The sequence below is a fragment of the Triticum dicoccoides genome, chromosome 3B, assembly GCF_002162155.2.
Source record: "Triticum dicoccoides isolate Atlit2015 ecotype Zavitan chromosome 3B, WEW_v2.0, whole genome shotgun sequence".
In the NCBI taxonomy this organism is placed as follows: domain Eukaryota; kingdom Viridiplantae; phylum Streptophyta; class Magnoliopsida; order Poales; family Poaceae; genus Triticum; species Triticum dicoccoides.
Genome location: NC_041385.1, coordinates 348,651,446 through 348,669,602, shown reverse-complemented (window position 1 = coordinate 348,669,602; position 18,157 = coordinate 348,651,446). Strand labels below are relative to the sequence as shown.

The 18,157-nt window shown below is 47.4% G+C and overlaps 1 protein-coding gene across 1 annotated transcript in view; it reads left to right on the top strand.

Annotated features, from left to right (window-relative positions):
- The first annotated feature begins 1,100 nt into the window (after window positions 1-1,100).
- Window positions 1,101-18,157, top strand: part of LOC119276039 (ATP-dependent Clp protease proteolytic subunit 3, chloroplastic-like) — a 30,713-nt gene continuing 13,656 nt past the window's right edge. The window contains exons 1-2 of the mRNA XM_037556993.1: window positions 1,101-1,426; window positions 2,467-2,581. Coding sequence (XP_037412890.1) covers window positions 1,169-1,426; window positions 2,467-2,581 — 373 coding nt within the window. The 5' untranslated portion in view covers window positions 1,101-1,168. The remainder of the gene's footprint in view (window positions 1,427-2,466; window positions 2,582-18,157) is intronic.

Genomic DNA, 18,157 nt, shown 5'->3' with positions numbered 1-18,157 from the left:
GCCTGGCCCAATAATAAGGTGACGCAGTACCTAGAATAGTCTCTGGACGAAATTTATGAAGTGACATCTTGTATATTTCGTCCAAGGCTTCATGCACTCATTATGGTGGCTTCAACATCCTGAAATCATCACTTGTAACTCGTTCTTGTTCCCCTTGCGCATGCCATCATCTCCATGCTTGTTCTTGCTCCAATGTTTATCCTTTTCCAAGCTAAGCCCTTCATTTGTAAGCAAAACAAATATATCCAATTTAGCCAGCATCATATTCTCATGAACATTAGAATCATTATCAAGAAACGAAAGTACCTGGTAATTTAATTGACGTGCGCGAGCTCTAGTAATTGGTCCAGTATGTATAGCAGCAGGGGCTGTGGGTGTAACAATGGTATTGATGTCCTCATCAGGGTGCATCGCAGCACCGCGCAACCGTCTACGGGTGCTACATCCCATCACCAAGGCTTTTCTGCAGCGTTGAGGGTGTTGCATCGCATTGTGATGTGCTGTGTCACAACACGGCCGGCGGGTTTGCGTTGTCGATTGGAGCAGGCATGGCTTGGCCAGTCACGCTCATGGAAGAAAGTAGTAGAGACCAACGAGAGGTTAGAGACGAATAGAGACGCAGATGGCTCACGTGCTCACATGGAAGGGAAGGAGCTAAGGCCCTTCCCAGTGCTTTACGGTGTACAAGTGCTAAGGATGCTACGTAGACAAAAAAATGATGTGACAAAACAATTAAAGAGAGAGAGGATTATGGTAACCCCAACAAGAACCAATACATGAAGGAATTTTATTACTAAACAATTAAATAAAGAAGACTTAGCTACAAAACCTAAGCACCGATGCATTGGGGCCGTAAGTTGCTAAGTATTTTAATGCATTTAGCATCCCACTTTAGCACTAATGCATCGGAAGAGGTCTAAAGATTACGGTGTGTGGGACCTGATGGAAAGTGTGCTTGCAGCCACTTGACACGAGTGCGCGCGAGAGACACGAGCACCAGACGATCCAGCTGTATCGGACGCCTCGCGACGCAGCTGATGCCAGTAAGAAATCAGCCGGTTGATTTTAGTACTTTTCCCATTTATATACAAATAATCCCCATATCCCCATCGGTTGCTTTCACCCGTAAGCCCTTCCCGGATAACAAAAAGTGGAAGGTGAAGCAGCCATGGCGACCATCACGGCGCCTCCCTGCTCCCCCTCTCCATCGTGTATGTTCCTCACCCGCAGCTATTGCTGCTCGAGGTCGGCGCCAAGAGCGGCCATCCGCTCATCTGCTGTGGCGGCGGCCCGGCAGACGCTCTCCTCCGGATGGGACCTGTCCGGGCTGTCGGGAGCGCGACCGGCAGCTGGAAAAGCCCGTCTCGAGGAGTTGGACACCAGCAACATGCTTCTCCGCCAGCGAATCATCTTTCTCGGCTCCCCGGTTAGCTTCCTTCTTTACTTCTTGCCCAAGTCCCACTTTCTGGTATGTGGTTCTTGCATTCCAGGTCAAGTTTCTCGTGATAAATGCTTAAAAGCAGGAAATTCCATGTGTTTTGAAGTAATTTTTTTAGGTAGAGAGATCCTCTAGCCTTTCCCCATAAAATAAATCTTGTGTTTAATAAGTCAAGATAAATAGAATGATTGCTGGAAATCATTTCAACCTGAACATACACAGTAGGTTTGATTCATTTATGCATTCTAACATTTTACCTTGGGGATTCTGCCATTTTATGTGCATATGGTAGAAGTTCATCACATGTCTACGTTGTGTGACCTTTATTGGCTGTCGTCATGGTTATTCCAGTTGTTGTAATCATCATTAGTTCTTTCTAATAGGCATCAAAATGGTAAATGGAATATATTTTTGTATTTTTTGCTGCACTGTGGACAAGCTTTGTCCAGCATAAGTCATGTGATCATATGAGTGATGTTTATTGATGGATTAGATGTTACCTTGTTGCACCATATGCAACACATTACATGCTTGCAATAATTTTGAGTCACCTGTTACCATTGTTGTCAACTGATGATAATTGGGAAATCTAATATAAACAGGGGTTATTTCCTTGGGGTTATTCTTTTTTGTGTACATCCTTTCCCCTTTTCATCTTTCTTACCACAAACAGATCTGAAATAGAACTACTTATTTGAGGATGATTATCACATATCTGGTCCAATTCCACGGTTGGTTTAAATAGCATACCCACGGTAGAATAATTTTTAGTTGGAACACGCCACTACCATGATAGGACATGGGACATGTGTTCTTGATATTACGGAGTGGGATGGTATCAAAAGTCAAAGCTAATAATACCACCATTCAATTTGGTCTCAGTTATCAAATTATGCTTGGTCTGCAAGCTATTGTTTCCTGTGCACATGTTAAAACTTAAAGTACTTATGTCAACCCCCTAAAATGGAGTTTAAACCCGATATTTATGCATCTGTTTCTTTGAATGCCCTGTGCTGATTGCTGAGCAGGTGGATGATTTGACTGCGGATCTTATCACCAGTCAACTCTTACTGTTGGATGCAAAGGACCACACAAAGGATATCAAGTTGTTTATTAATTCACCTGGAGGCTCCATTACTGCAGGTTGGTACTCTTAATCTTACTGTAAAAACTATTCCTAGCACTATTTGTTGAAAATAATTTAACAACATTTCAATTTTAATGATCTTGTCATGTAAAAATTTCAAACTTTTCATATCAAATTTGGATTTTTTGAGGTAAAGGTTGGCTCGTTCATTCAGATAAAAGATTCAGAGAGTACAATATCCTGAATACAACTAGGAATACACTGCCAGTAAATCGAATAAGCACTCACTCAATCAAATTTGGATATTTGATGCATACGATGTAATAGTTTGTCTCTTTCTTGATTTGGTTGTGGGTCGTTGTCACTTGATGACGTCAGAATTTACAAGGGATAGGGCATGCTAACTGGATCATAATTTTGTGAGACTAGAAAAAACCGACATCTTATATCTAATTGGAAAAATCGTGGGTGGTCATGCATTCATGTGATTTTATCATTATTCACCCAAGCGGGGGGTATAGTTCGGATGTCTTTGGTTTGAGGTCAAGGGGGATTAGTTGTGGCCATTCAGGTAGGTTCCCATGGATGGGACACGCCCCCTTTTTAGTTTGTTTTGGAAGATAAGAGTTGGACACAATTAACCCTCTGTTTCGTTGAAGGGGTGAGGATGTATAAGGGTCTGTTTGATTGTAGTGCAAGGATGGATGAGTTGGGGCCATCCAGATTTTTGTGGATGGGATGAACCGATTCTCTTGTTTGGTTGCATGAGTGGTATGAGCCAATTTTTTGTTTGGTTGGAGCAATGACAGTTAGTTAGGATGAGCCTAAATTTTGTTTGGTTTGAGCGATGAGGATGGACAGTGGGTTGTCTGCAATGATTAATTTTAATTAGAGAGCTTCGGATGTATGAGACCTGACAATATGGTCGATATGCCCTTTACTTTGGGGGTTGTAAGAGTAACTCATCGGAGGACTAGGCCGGTTGTGACTGGTGACGGGTAGGCGCCATGTTCGGTGGCTGGAGCAGAGATTGGGAAATCAGAGAATTAGACTTAAGTCTGGAAAGCATATAGAGGACTTATGAAGCCTAGCAGAGGATAGGTGTCCTGGGTGATATGAACAAAGGATAGGGGTCCTGGGAGGATACAGACTCATAACATAGTCGGAGTCAACTTATTCTTTTCATAACTTGTAAACTGACTCAGGCCTAGATTTCTACTCTGTTGCGCTAATCCTAGTAACCAATGCCTTTGATCTAACTTGATGCCCAACAATGGTGTTTGCATATAGTTCAGTTTCATGGCTGTTTATTGTTGATGCGGCAAACATTAGCTTAAATCAACACTAATCAAATGCACTGTCAGGTCCTCCTCTGTTTCCTGAATCTCCCCTACAGGTTCATCGTCTGACAACAGCCGTAGACCGTCAGATCCTCATCGCGTGGCTGGAGTGTAGTCACGAAGCGGTATGCAGAGTCACTTAAGCTGTCGTCTGAGCATTGTCCGATCTCCATCCGTCGGCTATGATCAAATCACTGTAGCGCGTATACTTACTGTATCTGTTCATGTTGCTGTCAGGCTGTTTTTACCTTCAGTAAACTTTTCCTCTTATAAAGACCTCAGATCCCATCGGGAGAGGCATCAAATGTAAACTGGGTTGTAACCCTAGCCGCCACTGGAGTGGTTGGCCTACTTTCCTCTTGTTGTAAGAACCCTAACTAGTTTCCTCTGAAATCAAGCAAGAGTTTCCCAGAATTCCATGTGTTAGTGTTCGTCAGAGAGTTAGAGCCTGTCAATTGGTAATCAGAGCCTTCGGTTCTCGGCGGCGTTTTGGATTTGGGGACGCTGCGGGAGCTTGACTCTGGCCCAGATCCCGGCGGCGGCGAGGCAGCTGGTGGCGCAGGCGGCGGTAGACTGCTCGAGTGCAGGTTTGGGCCGGGAATGGTTGCTCCAGAACACTTCTGCGCAGTAAAATCACACCCACCCACCCTTTCCGGTGCACATCGGTGGCGGGTGCAGGCGGCGGTGCTGGAGGCGGCAGAAACCGGAGCGCAGGTCCGGTTGCCACCTTGTGGTCGTAAAATCCCCTCCTCGCCCTCCCTATTTGTTTTCCGTTCAGTTAGATGGGCAAGCTTCCTGCTTTCATAAACCCTGACTGAAATCATGGCCCCTCACTCCGATTCGTCGAACACGGACCTCCTCGAGCTCAAGTCCCTCCAGCTGGATGTCCAGACACTACAGCAGCAGAGAGCGGCTGATCGTCAAGAGTTCATTGAGTTCACCCACTCCGTAAACCAGAATTTTGCCGATTTACAGAGCAGCTTTTCCAAGGTTCAATCCAGTTTGGATGGTTTCTTCTCCGACCAACCTAACTTGGGTAAACGAATGGTGACAGAGGGACCACCAGGCACTCCTGAAATTCTTCCAGCAAACAGAGAGGTGGGTATCTCACCCGGACAAGGCAACATCAACCAAGCAGCTCCTAAGGTTCATGCTTTAGTGACCACGGTTGTTCTGACCACACAACCAAGGACAATCCAGCAGATAACACTGCCAGACACCCATACAGACATCCCCATTATGGCCAGCAACAGCAACTGTTGGTGCAGCCACAAAAACAGGACAATCAGGGGTACCTACATGAGGAAGATGGGGGTGAACAGGTACCTAAACAGGTGAGGAACAGAAGCAGCAGTCCACATGATACAAGGAGAGGAATTGTCAGTGTCAAACCAGCCAAATTAAACATACCTGAATTTTCTGGCGAAGATAAAGAACACTGGATTCAGACTATTGAACAGTACTTTGACACCTCAAGAACACCCCTAGAACAAACAACTGACATTGCAGTATCTTACCTCAAGGGCACTGCAATGCAATGGTGGAGAGGCACTGGCTTCCATGCTCATACCCTTCCCTGGCACAGATTTTGCAGGTATATTGGGGATAGATTTGCAGAAAGTTCAATTTGTGACAATGTTAAGCAATTTCATGCACTATCTCAAAGTGGAACTATTGGACAGTACATTGAACAGTTTGAAAGATCACTCAACCTCAAAGAGGAGGGACAACCCAGGTCTTCCAGATGACAACTATACTAATAGCTTTGTCGCCGGGCTGTCTGATTACATACAAGCACACCTGCAATGCAACAAGCCCAAAGGCTTGCAAGATGCAATGTGGATGGCCATAAGGTTGGAACAGGCAGCTAATATCAAGAAACCTGCCTTCGCGCCATTTTCGGTTCGAAGACAGGTCAATTTTGACATACCAAAACCAACAGCTGTCCCTGCCCTTAATCTTCCTTCCAACCAGGTCCTCATCCAACAAGCAAGACAGAAAGGCATCTGTTTCAGATGTAAAGAACCATGGGTACCTGGCCACAGGCAGATTTGCAAACTCAGTCAGAAAAATCAAGTGCAGACACTTCAGGCACAAACTGAAGAACAACCTGACATTGTCTACATCATTGAGAGTGATGAAGATCTGGCTGAGTTCCAAGCACAACAAGGAGAAGAGGAGCTCAAGATATCTATGCATGCCCTCATGGGTATTGCTGCAACGAGCAACACCTTCACCGTCACAGGACCTGTTCATGCAACTGCACTGATTGACAGTGGCGGCACATCAGCCTTCATGTCTCCTGACTTAGCTGACAAAATTGCTGTGCCTACTACTACCACCAAGAAACTAAAGGTCCAGGTGGCAAATGGAGATGTCCTGTGGACACAATTCATATGCACAGGCTGCCTCAAGAACAAATCCAATCACACATTCACTAGACAATCAAACACACAAGATCCACAAGGTACATGAACAGCAAAGGGAAAGATACAAGGTAAGGTTCATCTCCAAGAGGAGGTCTTGATGGTATCCTAGACGGATCTTCCCGCGAGGGGGTCTTGATGATATCTCGCAGGATCTTCTCCTAGATGTGGTCTCTCTCTCTCAAGAGAAGAGTAGGAGCAAAGCTCACATACAAATGAGCTATAACTTTGCTAACCCTAACTAGGAGGAGGGGGAGGAGTATATATAGTCTAAGCCATGAAGGGGTAAGTAGGAAAGGGATACATGGGCCTTTAGCCCGACTATGCGCACAGGCAGGCGCCGGATGTCCGGGCTGGGGGCCGGATGTTCGGGCTCTCATGAGATGCCGGATGTCCGGGGCGGTTTGCCGGTTGTCCGGCCCGAGCAGGGTGACCTTCTGGCTTCGGGTGCCTCACGCCGGATTTCTGGGGGGATGTCGGATGTCCGGGCTGTGGCGTTGCGCCGGATGTCCGGGCACACAGGCCGTATGTCCGGCCGCTGATGCTTCGGCCGTCTGTTGGTGCAGCTCGTGGGCGACTGCACAGGCGCCGGATGTTCGACCTCTGGCCCGGATGTCTGGCCGCTGTAGCTTCAGCAGCTTCGTCTTCTTCCGTTGTCGCTTTCATGCTTCCCTCGCGGATGGTGTAGTTGTTCCTTGGCGCTTGCACTCCTCCTCGTCGTCCGTGAAGCTCCGACAATATCTATGCATGCACATGGGAGAAGTGTCAAGTAGTATACCATCCTCGAAGGGGTCAAGTGAGCACGTATAAAGGAGATGATTCACCTTTGTGTATGTGAAGTAGATGTCGCATGTGTCACTCGCCGAACGGACTCTTGACATGGTGATGTCCATAGGATGCTCCGCATCATCTCGCCTCCATTGGGAAAGATCCGACCTCGGATCAAAAACCAAATCACCATGGGAAAGAGATGGCTTCGCCGTGTAGAAGTGGACGTTCACCAAGTACTTGTCATCTTGAAGCTCGAAATGGGCACTCTCCAGTGTCGCACTGTCTTGTGATTCCTTCAAAAGGAGTAAGGACAACAAACACTTGGAAAAACAAATGTGGTTAGCGTTAGTGCAAAATCAAGCATTCAAGTGGTGATTCACCGAACAAGTGTTGTCATCAAGCATAGCATATGGTTTGACAAAGGATTGTGTCATGACATGTAAGCATATGAATTGAGCACAAGCAAAGATATCATGGGGACAAGCATTTAAATATGATGTAGAGATGCTAATATGTTTGACAAGAGAACAAGCATCTACCTCAAGGATCATAGCAAACATGCATAAAACGCTCGATAAATGGTCGATGGTAGGCATAGGAATCATTCACAACACCAAATAAGATGAGATGTCTAAACACATGGGTCAAGTGCAAGACAATCCAAGCATAACGTGCATAGGGTGTAGTGAATATAGTGTGGCACTCAACACAATAGGAAGAGCAATTGTTCATCATGTGTGAGGCAATCAAGTGAATCATGAGCAAAGGGACATGGCATATGTGAAGAAATGATATTGGTGCAACCAACCATATGATAGTAGCAAGTAGTCCAAGAATTAGATGCAACACACAAGGTATATATGTCATGGGGCATGGAAATGTGGCAATCATGGATGAAAGCAATGTCTTTAACATGCGTGCAAATGGTGCAAGCAACACATGAAGTATGATCCACAATATCCAAGCTCAAGAAGGATGTCACCTTGAATGCGTGTCCTTGTGCATTCTTCACAATGCCGAAGTGGTAGGAAGTATGAGGTTCGCTCTCAAGAGCTCGAATGGTCAACTCACGTGAAGTGGAAGTCAACACAAAGTCCAAGTATCCTACACAAGCACACAACAAAACAAAGAACGTATGCGCGTGGTAAATAAACACATCATCCATCATGATGGTTCTTTTTTTTTGCACATAACCATTAGAATCACAAGTGCATGAATAATATGATGCAACAATCTTTATGTTCATGGCACGATGCATATGGTGCAAAGAAGGAAGACAAGCATGCTTCACAACAAATATGTCAAAATCTTCAATCATATGTGAGAATGCTATGGGGGTAATCTCATTAGCAAGGCTAAATGCATCGTTGCACTCAATACATGGCAAATCATCTAGCATGAGAGAGGCGACACATGGAGGTATATGACAAGAAGCAATATGAATCATGTGCAAAGCATATAGATGGTTGTTATCAACTGCATGAAATGAGCAAGTATGAATCATTGGTGATGCAACAAGGCAAGCAAGCATAGTGGTCAAGTCGTGCAAATTAGTAGAGCGAAGATGCAACACACTAGAAGAAATCATGACAATTATGTCATGTGAGCAAATACTAGGCATAGACAATGCACATGACATATCGCAAGCACGAGCACAAAGCAAGATGAAAGTATCATCATAGGAATGGTGCACAAAGCAAACATGGCAATAACAAGCAATATCTCCACCAAGCTTGCAAATACACATACAAGTATGAGAATCAATCATCATGTGTAATGCAAAGCATGAGTCACAAATGCATGGCAAAAGCATAGGAAGAGCATATTATGCAAAGTGAACATGGCAAGATGGGCATAGAATATGTAATGGACAATAACCCATAGCCAAGTGAGGGCCATGTAGAATGAATGCGCGAAGTCTTGGCGCGAAGAGAGCGGTGGGAAAGACAATCCACGTGATCCCAAGTCATCATTGCTCTCTAGAGCTCGTTTTGTCAACTCATGGGATTGTGAGGTTGGCAAGTGTTCATGGGTACCTACACAAGAAACACAAACCAAAGAAATTGTGTGCGTGGTAATTGTACACATCATCCATCATGATGTGTATGTGCACATGTGAGTTAGCACAAGATAGGCATCGCTCAAAGAAATTTGTTGCATGGTATAAGAACATATCATCCATCATGAAAGAATAGTTATTATGTATGACACGATGGGAACACAAATTGAGAATGCAAGTATATGGCACATCAATAGCATGTTTGTTCATGGGGAGCATATGGTGCACACAAGTATTGGGATCATGCAATGAATGGGATGGATCAAATTCTCCTAACATGTATGAGGAAACTATAGGGTTTCCTCATGAGCAATATCAGAAACATCATATGGAGAAAATAGACAACATCCAAAACAATGCATATCCGAAGCTAGGTTGTCATGGCATGGCATATGAGATAAATGATGCAAAGGTAGCATATCAATTTCATCACAAGAAAAACAAATGCCAATAACCATGAGCTTGTCATCTATGCCATATGTGCAAATTGGGTTTATTTTAATGGCATATGCATAGTCACTACGATGAGATTGCAAATATGACATATGGTGGATCTCATGCATAGCATATGACAAGTCAAGCGGATTGTCAAACATGATGTGACCTAAAGAATTGTCACAAGAAATCCTATGTAACATGGCATCACAACTAATAGACTCCACATGAGAATCATCATACTCATCATAAATGGGCAAATCATCGCATGGAAAAATCATACTAGCATGAAGCAAGGTACTAGGTGGATCAACATCATGCAAGCAATCAATGTCAAGAATGTCCACTAGTGGGACTAGAGCATCACCATCACCTATGTTACCTTTATCATTCCACTCAAGTGGTGTAGGTGAGGTGGGTAAGACCAAATGGTGGTCAATATCATCATCTTGATGGAACCATGTGGGGGGTGCATCGTATTTCACCATGGCCATCGTCTTGTCCAAAGGAAGGACGAAGTCGTCGCGAATCGACACGTCATCATATATGGGACCTAGCACCAAATGAGAAGACACAATAGAGGTAGAGGTTAAGTCGTTAGAAATCATAGTGGCCTCACATGCCCTATCGACTATCTCACTCTCTATGTGGTGGCTCACCGACTCCCTCAAAATGGGTGCACTCATAGTCACATATGGTGGAGTCACTCATCTCACTCAAGTGGTGGGGGTTGTGGCTCTCCTCACATGGGAATTGGGGCAACACATCATATATGGGGCTAGTGGTGAAGTCACTCTCACTCTCAATATGGTGGCAAAAGTCACTCAAGCAAGGTTTTTGAGTCGATGAGTCGACGAGTCGCTCAGGGGCGGCGACTCTAGACTAGTCGTGACTAGTCTAGACTCATGGTCGACGAGTCGACATGTGACGAGTCGACGTGAGTTATGCAGTAGGCAGTAGGTACAATAAAATTACCATACAGAAGCACTATCCTGTATCATCTCTTTTCCTTTTGCTCTGATCTGCTCTAGACCTCTAGTGCTTCTGCTTGGTAGCTCAAGGGAGGAGCAGACCAGCAGCAGCAACAACCATGGAAGGAGGGGAGGAGCAGACCACCAGCAACAGCAACCAGAGGAGGGACGGAGCAGATATGCAGCAGCAACCAGGGGAGGAGGGGAGGAGCAGCAAGCCAGCAACCATGGGCGGCGGCGGTTGCCAAGGAAAGGGTTGGGTCAGGGGGGAGGGGGAACTGCTTCGATCTAGGTTTCCAGCAAGCAAGATTAGAGAAAAAAAATTGAGTCGTTCGACCCAGAAAACACGACGAGTCGTGACTAGTCGTGACTAGTCGCTCGAGTTGCTCGACTCATACCATGAGTCGAGTCGCTAGGCTGGGTCGCCTCTGCTAGTGTGACTCATCGACTAGTCGACGACTAGTCGCGACTAGTCGAGCGACTCGAAAACAGAGCACTCAAGTCATCATATGCCGCCGTGGTCGAAGGGAAAATTCCATGCTCAACCATCTCGTCGTCGTCGCCGTGGATGAAGGCCGAAGATGGCACAACATCACTCTCCTCCATGACCGAAAGGAAAATCCCATGCTCGATCATCTCGTCGCCGTCGCCGTGGATGAAGGCCGAAGATGGCACATCATCACTCTTCTCCATGACCGAAGGGAAAATCCCATGCTCGATCATCTCGTCGCCGTCGCCGTGGATGAAGGCCGAAGATGGCACATCATCACTCTCCTCCATGACCGAAGGGAAAATCCCATGCTCGATCATCTCGTCATCGTCGCCGTGGATGAAGGCCGAAGATGGCACGTCATCACTCTCGCCTCCAAGGATGGAAGCATCATCCTTGCTCGTCACCATGTCGTTCGCCTCCAAAGCTTGGTCCTTGAAGGTCTCCGTAGTCGTACGCATCGCCGCACCGTCTTGAAGAAGAGTCATGGTAGACTCGGCATCATCAATGCCACAAAGAGGGATGGCGGTGAAGTCGAACTTGGGAGCATCGTCTTGGAGCTCATCGGGCATGGACATCGTGGTGGTACTAGTCTCATGCTTGTCGTCTTGGAGCTTGGTCTTCGAGAAGTTTGCTTGGGGTGGCGAAGCCTTGGCCTTCATGAGTTTTTGTTCCGCCTTGAGAGCACCAATGTAGTTGTCGTCGAGGGACTTGTAGTTCTCGAGGAAGATAGTCTTGGAGATGTCGTTGTGCAATCCAATCATGAAGTGAAATTTCATCGAAATGGGTCGTCCACGCCGGCTCATCGCAAGGCAATCTTCATCTCCTTGAAGTACGCGTCGATGGACTTGGATCCTTGGATGGTGTTCTCCAATTGGCGTAGAAGTTGTTTCATGTAGGTTGGAGGCACGAACTCTCGTCGCATAGCTCTCTTCGTCTTGGGCCAACTCATGTCGTAGTTTTCCGAAGGTGTGTGAAGCCACCATGCCGATTCGTAGTCGTGGAAGTTTCTTGTGGCGCACTTCACTTAATCTTCGGGACGAACTTGATGTAGCTTGAGGTAGTTGTCCATCAAGCGCTCCCACTCGAGATACTCCTCGGGTTCTTGAGTCCCATAGAAAGGAATCTCATTGTCGGTGTCGAGGTCGTAGTAGCTCGTGGAAGTTGCGGACTTGAGCTTGGGAAGCTTCTCTTGAGCGTAGTCTTGGGGTGCTTGTTGGCGAAGATGCGGTATGTCCGTAGGCGAAGATGCCTTGAAATCGCTTGGCGAAGATGCAAGGGAATGGTGAAGTCGTTGAGCGGTTGTTGGTGTTGAGCTCTTGACCTTCACGTTCTTGTTGGTGATGGTGTCGATACCGATGTGATCTTGCCGGAGATGGTAGCTCGGAAGCATGTGCTCTTGAGCGTCTTCTCGAAGATGAGGAAGACCGCTTGTAGGCCTTGATGAGGGCCTTGATCTCCTCCATTTGAGCTTGCATCTTGGCGTTGGAGTTGTTTTTCGTGGCATCAAACTTGTCGTTGTTGTTGTAGACCGAAGGTGAAATGCCTTGCCTATCCATCACAAGACTCGAGTAGAGGTGAATAGGAAATGAGATAAACAATACCAAGTTACCTTTTCCCAAAGTTGAGGATGTATCCTGTTTCACTCAATGTGAAATGAAAGAATAGTGGAATTGGTATCGGACTTGTGCACTCACACCTATCAAGTAAAGCTTATGGAGTAGCTTGGTTAGGATAGTGGCACAAAAAATTGATGCAAAATGTTAGTAAGAGTCAATAATGTTGAAAGAGACTCACAAATTTGCAAGCGAAACAAGTAGACCAATAGCAAAGAATGGCACACGGAAACACACACGGATAGATAAATGGGGTCGTGCAACCAAGGAATGAGCACAAAATGTGGAATCCATGGAAAACGCTTGTGTTGCACAACTCAAGAGAGACGCTAGCACGATTGCTCAATAGGCGGATATGACACTTGTGCACAACCTATAAGATGCAAAATGGATAAACTTTCTATCCCAAGTATGCTATGTATGTATGGTTCCCGGTGTTCCTCTCAAGATGATCCAAGATGATCGGATATGAAAATCTTATATGCAATGTGGTATGATGCTATGGCACTTGCTTACAAGCTCTTTGCTCTCTTTTTCTTTTGCTTAAAAGCTTATTTTTTTTGTATGGCCACTTTTGCACCAATGCGCAAACCAAGATAGCAATAGTGTATATGTGGGAACAAACTTGTGACACAAGATATGATATGATAGCATGATGATACCAATATGATATGATATATATGCAATAGGGGGTGTAGATCACTAATGTGCACAAGTAACGTTGCCGACAATACTCAAATGCTAGTCTCGATAGGCAAGTAACGCAAAATGGGCTAGGGGTTATCAATGCAATTGCAAGGGGAATATACAATGGTGTCGTCGAGGTTACCGTCCGTTGCGATGATGAGTGGCGGTGTTCTTGATGTAGAACCGTTCCTAATTAGCCGAAACACCTTAGGAAACGGAAAAACCACAACTCAAAATCTCAAGGACAAAAGTCAAATGGTGGTAGCGGAAAAGCGGTGGTGGTTTGCATTGGCAATGCGGAAGTGGGATGATGGGTTATACGAGTCGGCAATGCGGAAGTGGAGTGATGGGCTATACATGTGTCAGAGTTGAAGTTGCCGTCCCTAAGTAGCCGAAACACCTTAGGAGACACAATCCACAACTCAAACAAGCTCAAACAAAATTGAGTTAAGTTGGGGTGGCAGAAGTGTATGGTAGTGGTTGATGAAGAAGCAATCGTCCCTAAGTAGCCGAAACACCTTAGGAGACTTGAATCACTACTCAAGCAACCACTAATGCTATATGAAACAAACGGGTTAGGTTGCGGAAGTCAGTGGTGGTTATGCGGAAGATATGGTGGAAGGCCTAGGTAAAGATGCCAAAGTTCCAAAAATTTGATGGAGTCAATTGGTGTTGAAACCTATCTAGATGGATGGGGGATGTCAATAGCTACTCAACGAGATAAAGAACGCGAAAATCGGACTCCGGATGTGAAAGTTATGGGCAAAACGGTGAAACACGAAAGGCTGAAATCCCAGGGGTCGGACATCCGGGGGTGGGGGCCGGATATCCAGGGGCTGATGTCCAGAACCGTGCGGATTTTGTGCTTCAGGAGCCGGATGTCCGGCTTGGGGCCCGGATGTCCGGCCCGACGATTCCAGATCGGGATTTGGACTTCGAAGCTCGATTTGGGGGCGGAAATTGATGATTTTGGGGGCAAAATTGCGGAGATTTCGTGGATGGAAAGTGGGGAAACTTGGAGAGATGCTAGATCCACTCGAAACCAAGCAAATCCATGGATCAAAATCAACAAAACATCATCAAACCAACAAATCACAAAAAAATTTGGGGCTATTTTTGGTGGGTTTTTTCGAATTTAGGACGAAATCAAGTAAAAAAAGGCTAGAAACAAGGGGTGGGGGCTCCAAATTCGTGATCAACGTGGGTCATGATACCAAGATGATGTAGGGTAGAACCCTAGATGCCCGATCTTTCACGATTGGAGCGGATCCCTACGAGGAACACGAAGAACACGGGGAAGAACGGAGAGAAATCACAAGGGGGAACACTCAAGAACAAGTCCAATCATACATCCACTAGACAATTAAACACATAAGATCCACAAGGTACATGAACAACAAAGGGAAAGATACAAGGTAAGGTTCATCTTCAAGAGGAGGTCTTGATGGTATCCTAGACGGATCTTCCCGCGAGGGGGTCTTGATGATATCCTGCAGGATCTTCTCATAGATGGAGGTCTTGGCCTCCAATGGAGTAGTCTCTCTCTCTCAAGAGAAGAGTAGGAGCAAAGCTCACATTTAAATGAGCTATCACTTTGCTAACCCTAACTAGGAGGAGGGGGAGTATATATAGTCTAATCCATGAAGGAGTAAGTAGGAAAGGGATACATGGGCCTTTGGCCCGACTCTGCGTGCAGGCAGGTGCCGGATGTTCGGGCTCTCGTGAGACGCCGGATGTCCGGCCCGCGCGGGGTGACCTTCTGGCTTCGGGTGCCTCATGCTTGATTTTCGGGGGCGATGCCGGATGTCCGGGCTGTGGCTTTGCGCCGGATGTCCGGGCTGTGGCGTTGCGAAGGATGTCTGGGCACACCGGTCGGATGTCCGGCCGCTAATGCTTCGGCCGTCTGTTGGTGCAGCTCGTGGGCGACTGCACATGCGCCGGATGTCCGGCCTTTGGCCCGGATGTCCGGCCGGTGTAGCTTCAGCGACTTCGTCTTCTTCCGTCGTTGCTTCCATGCTTCCCTCGCGGATGGTGTAGTTGTTCCTTGGCGCTTGCATTCCTCGTCGTCCGTGAAGCTCCGACAATACATATGCATGCACACGGGAGAAGTGTCAAGTAGTATACCATCCTCGAAGGGGTCAAGTGAGCACGTGTAAAGGAGATGATTCACCTTTGTGTATGTGAAGCAGATGTCGCACGTAAACCTGGGAATAGTTTGTAATCCAGACTAAACCCAGCGCAATCCATACGTGTATAAGTTCAGCAACCAAACCAGATTAGACCAGACAGCAAGGGATGCAATCCAAACCAATCCAAACTGTACATATTTTCAATCCAAACCCATCCAGACCATTCTCTATATACAGGTTGTACCCGAAGTTTCAAACCATGGGCTTGTCCAGTGTCTAATAAGAGAGGCATCGAGCGGGCTGCATGCCTAGTAATTTCCATCGCTGCTGTCCTTCAAATGCGCGACCAACGAAACATGCATGCGTGCATGTGGATTCTAAAGCTAGCCACACACTCACAAACGGATTCACCATACCTGCAACAAATGGATTCACCATGCTCACAAATGCGTGACCGGAAGCCTTAGAGCAACTCCAACGGGCCGACCCAGACGGACGGCAATTTTGTCCGTTTTTTGTCCGTTTGGGTCGGCCAGGCGGACACGAACGTCCGCTTCCGCGTTTGGGTCGGCGCGTGCGCCCAACGCTGCCCTAGGCGTCGTCGTCGTCGTCCTCGAGGTCCATGAGGTCGATGAACGTCGGCGCCGGGCCGGCCCAGGGGAATGTCGTGTTCCAAAGGGCGTTCCTGTCGGGCGTGGGCTGTGCCGGCGCGGGCGGTGCCACCGACGGGGGAGCGAGTGTGGCTAGATGGGGACGGGAGCTGGCTGGAAGCGGATGAGGACGGCCCCGCCGTACGGTCGGCTTAAAAAAGGACGATTGCCGTCGCTGACGCGTGTGCCCGAGGTCATAAATTAAGCTGACCAGGTAGGCAGCGGGTAGTTGGACGACCGCCAGGTGGGGACGCGGCAGACACCGAGAAGGCGTGTGTGGCATCTGTTCCACGTCCGCGCCGACGCATTTGGGGCGCAAATTTCGGCCGCAAATGCATCGGCGTGGACGCGAAGCGGACTTGATTTGGGTTTGGGTCGGCGCGTTGGGCTCCTTTTTTGTCCGTGCCGACCCAAACGGGCGGCGGCGAACGAAATGGGTCACCCCATTGGAGTTGCTCTTAAACCCCTTAAATGCCACGGCGGGCGACCTGGTCACTGACCGGTCCAAAAAACCTGAGGACGTGACATACGCGGGTGCCGCAGATCTGTAAGCGAAGCAACAGGCAATCGTCGATCCATTTCTGTCGGAGGCGGAGGCCAACCGTCGTATCCAGACGAAGCAGGAAGCGGACGTCGACGAGATGCTTGCCTTTATGAATGAGGAGGAGCCGGAGCCCATCTACCCGGCACCCGGCACGGAGGCCATGGACATCTCCGACAACGAAGCATAAACTAATGTGATTTGCGTAGTAAGTAGGATTTCGTTTGTATGCTTTGTATCGATCTAAGGTATAAAATATGATATACTCTTTTTTTGCGGATTGAAATATGAGATACTTGGATGCATTAGATAAATTATAAGGTGTGACCGGTCAGTCTGTCACTGCCCGCGGACGCGCACGTCTGCGGGCGTTTGAGGGGCGTAATTTAGTGTCCGCCGCTGTAGATGCTCAGCCAAACATCCTAAACACGCCTCATACGCCCGGACGGGCCACCTGGTCACAAATTTTTGACCCAGACGGACGCCTCAAACGGGCCTTAAATGTCCGGGCTAACCGGCACCCCTCATATACAACTCAAATATGGAGCGGATATGGGGCGCTCGAGCGCGTCCACTATGTCAGACTGACGATAGAGTAGATTGTAACGTTTCCATGCTTTTGTGGATTTAATAATCTAGTATAAGATGTCCGGATGCAGTTGTGCTAATTTGAAGAGCGTCCGGTCACTGTCCGCGGATGTTTGGGTCATATTTATCATATACGGTTGTAGATGCTCTAAGCCGGTACGTCGTCTAGACATAGCCCTCAGCCCGCCTCTCTGATATTTCTGGTGCACCACGCGAGCCCATGGCTGGTGGTTTGGGTTCCGCCACGCGGCCGTATCCGCGGTCTTAGCTGTAACTACGAGAAGACGTGGGGTCATTACGTGCGAACCGTGAGGAGGAGAAGCTAGTGGTCGATTTGGTTCTCAGTCCATGGTTGAAATAGTCTGGGATTGTTTGGTCTGTGACCAGACCGAACCAAACCAAACCAATAATAAGAAAAACCCAAGTCAAACCAACTTACATTAGGAACTCAGCCCGTTTTATCCAAACCAAAAGAGTCCAATAGGGAAATTGATCCAAAACTAAAGTTTGAGTCCAAACCATTCCCAGGTCTAGTCGCACGTGTCACTCGCCGAACGGACTCTTGACATTGTGATGTCCATAGGATGCTCCGCATCAAAAGCTCTACTAGATCATATCATGTACTTCGCTAACCCTAACAAATGGTCTCCGGACGGAATATATAGGTGGCTGGAGGTTAGGGGCGAAGTGGAGGGGCAAAAGGGGCATTCCCCGGCCAACTCGCAGGAGGGCCCGTGCGCACGGGCTAAGTGTACCCCGTGGGCACGGGGGTCCTGTGTGCACGGTACACGCCCGTGCGCACGGGGTAGACAACAGCTACGGCGAGGGCCCATGTGCACGGGGTCCGGGGAGGCCGTGCGCACAGGGTCGCCTGGGCACTTCTTCTTCTTCCAGCTGCCAGCCTCCTTCCGTGTAGCCTTCTCATTCCT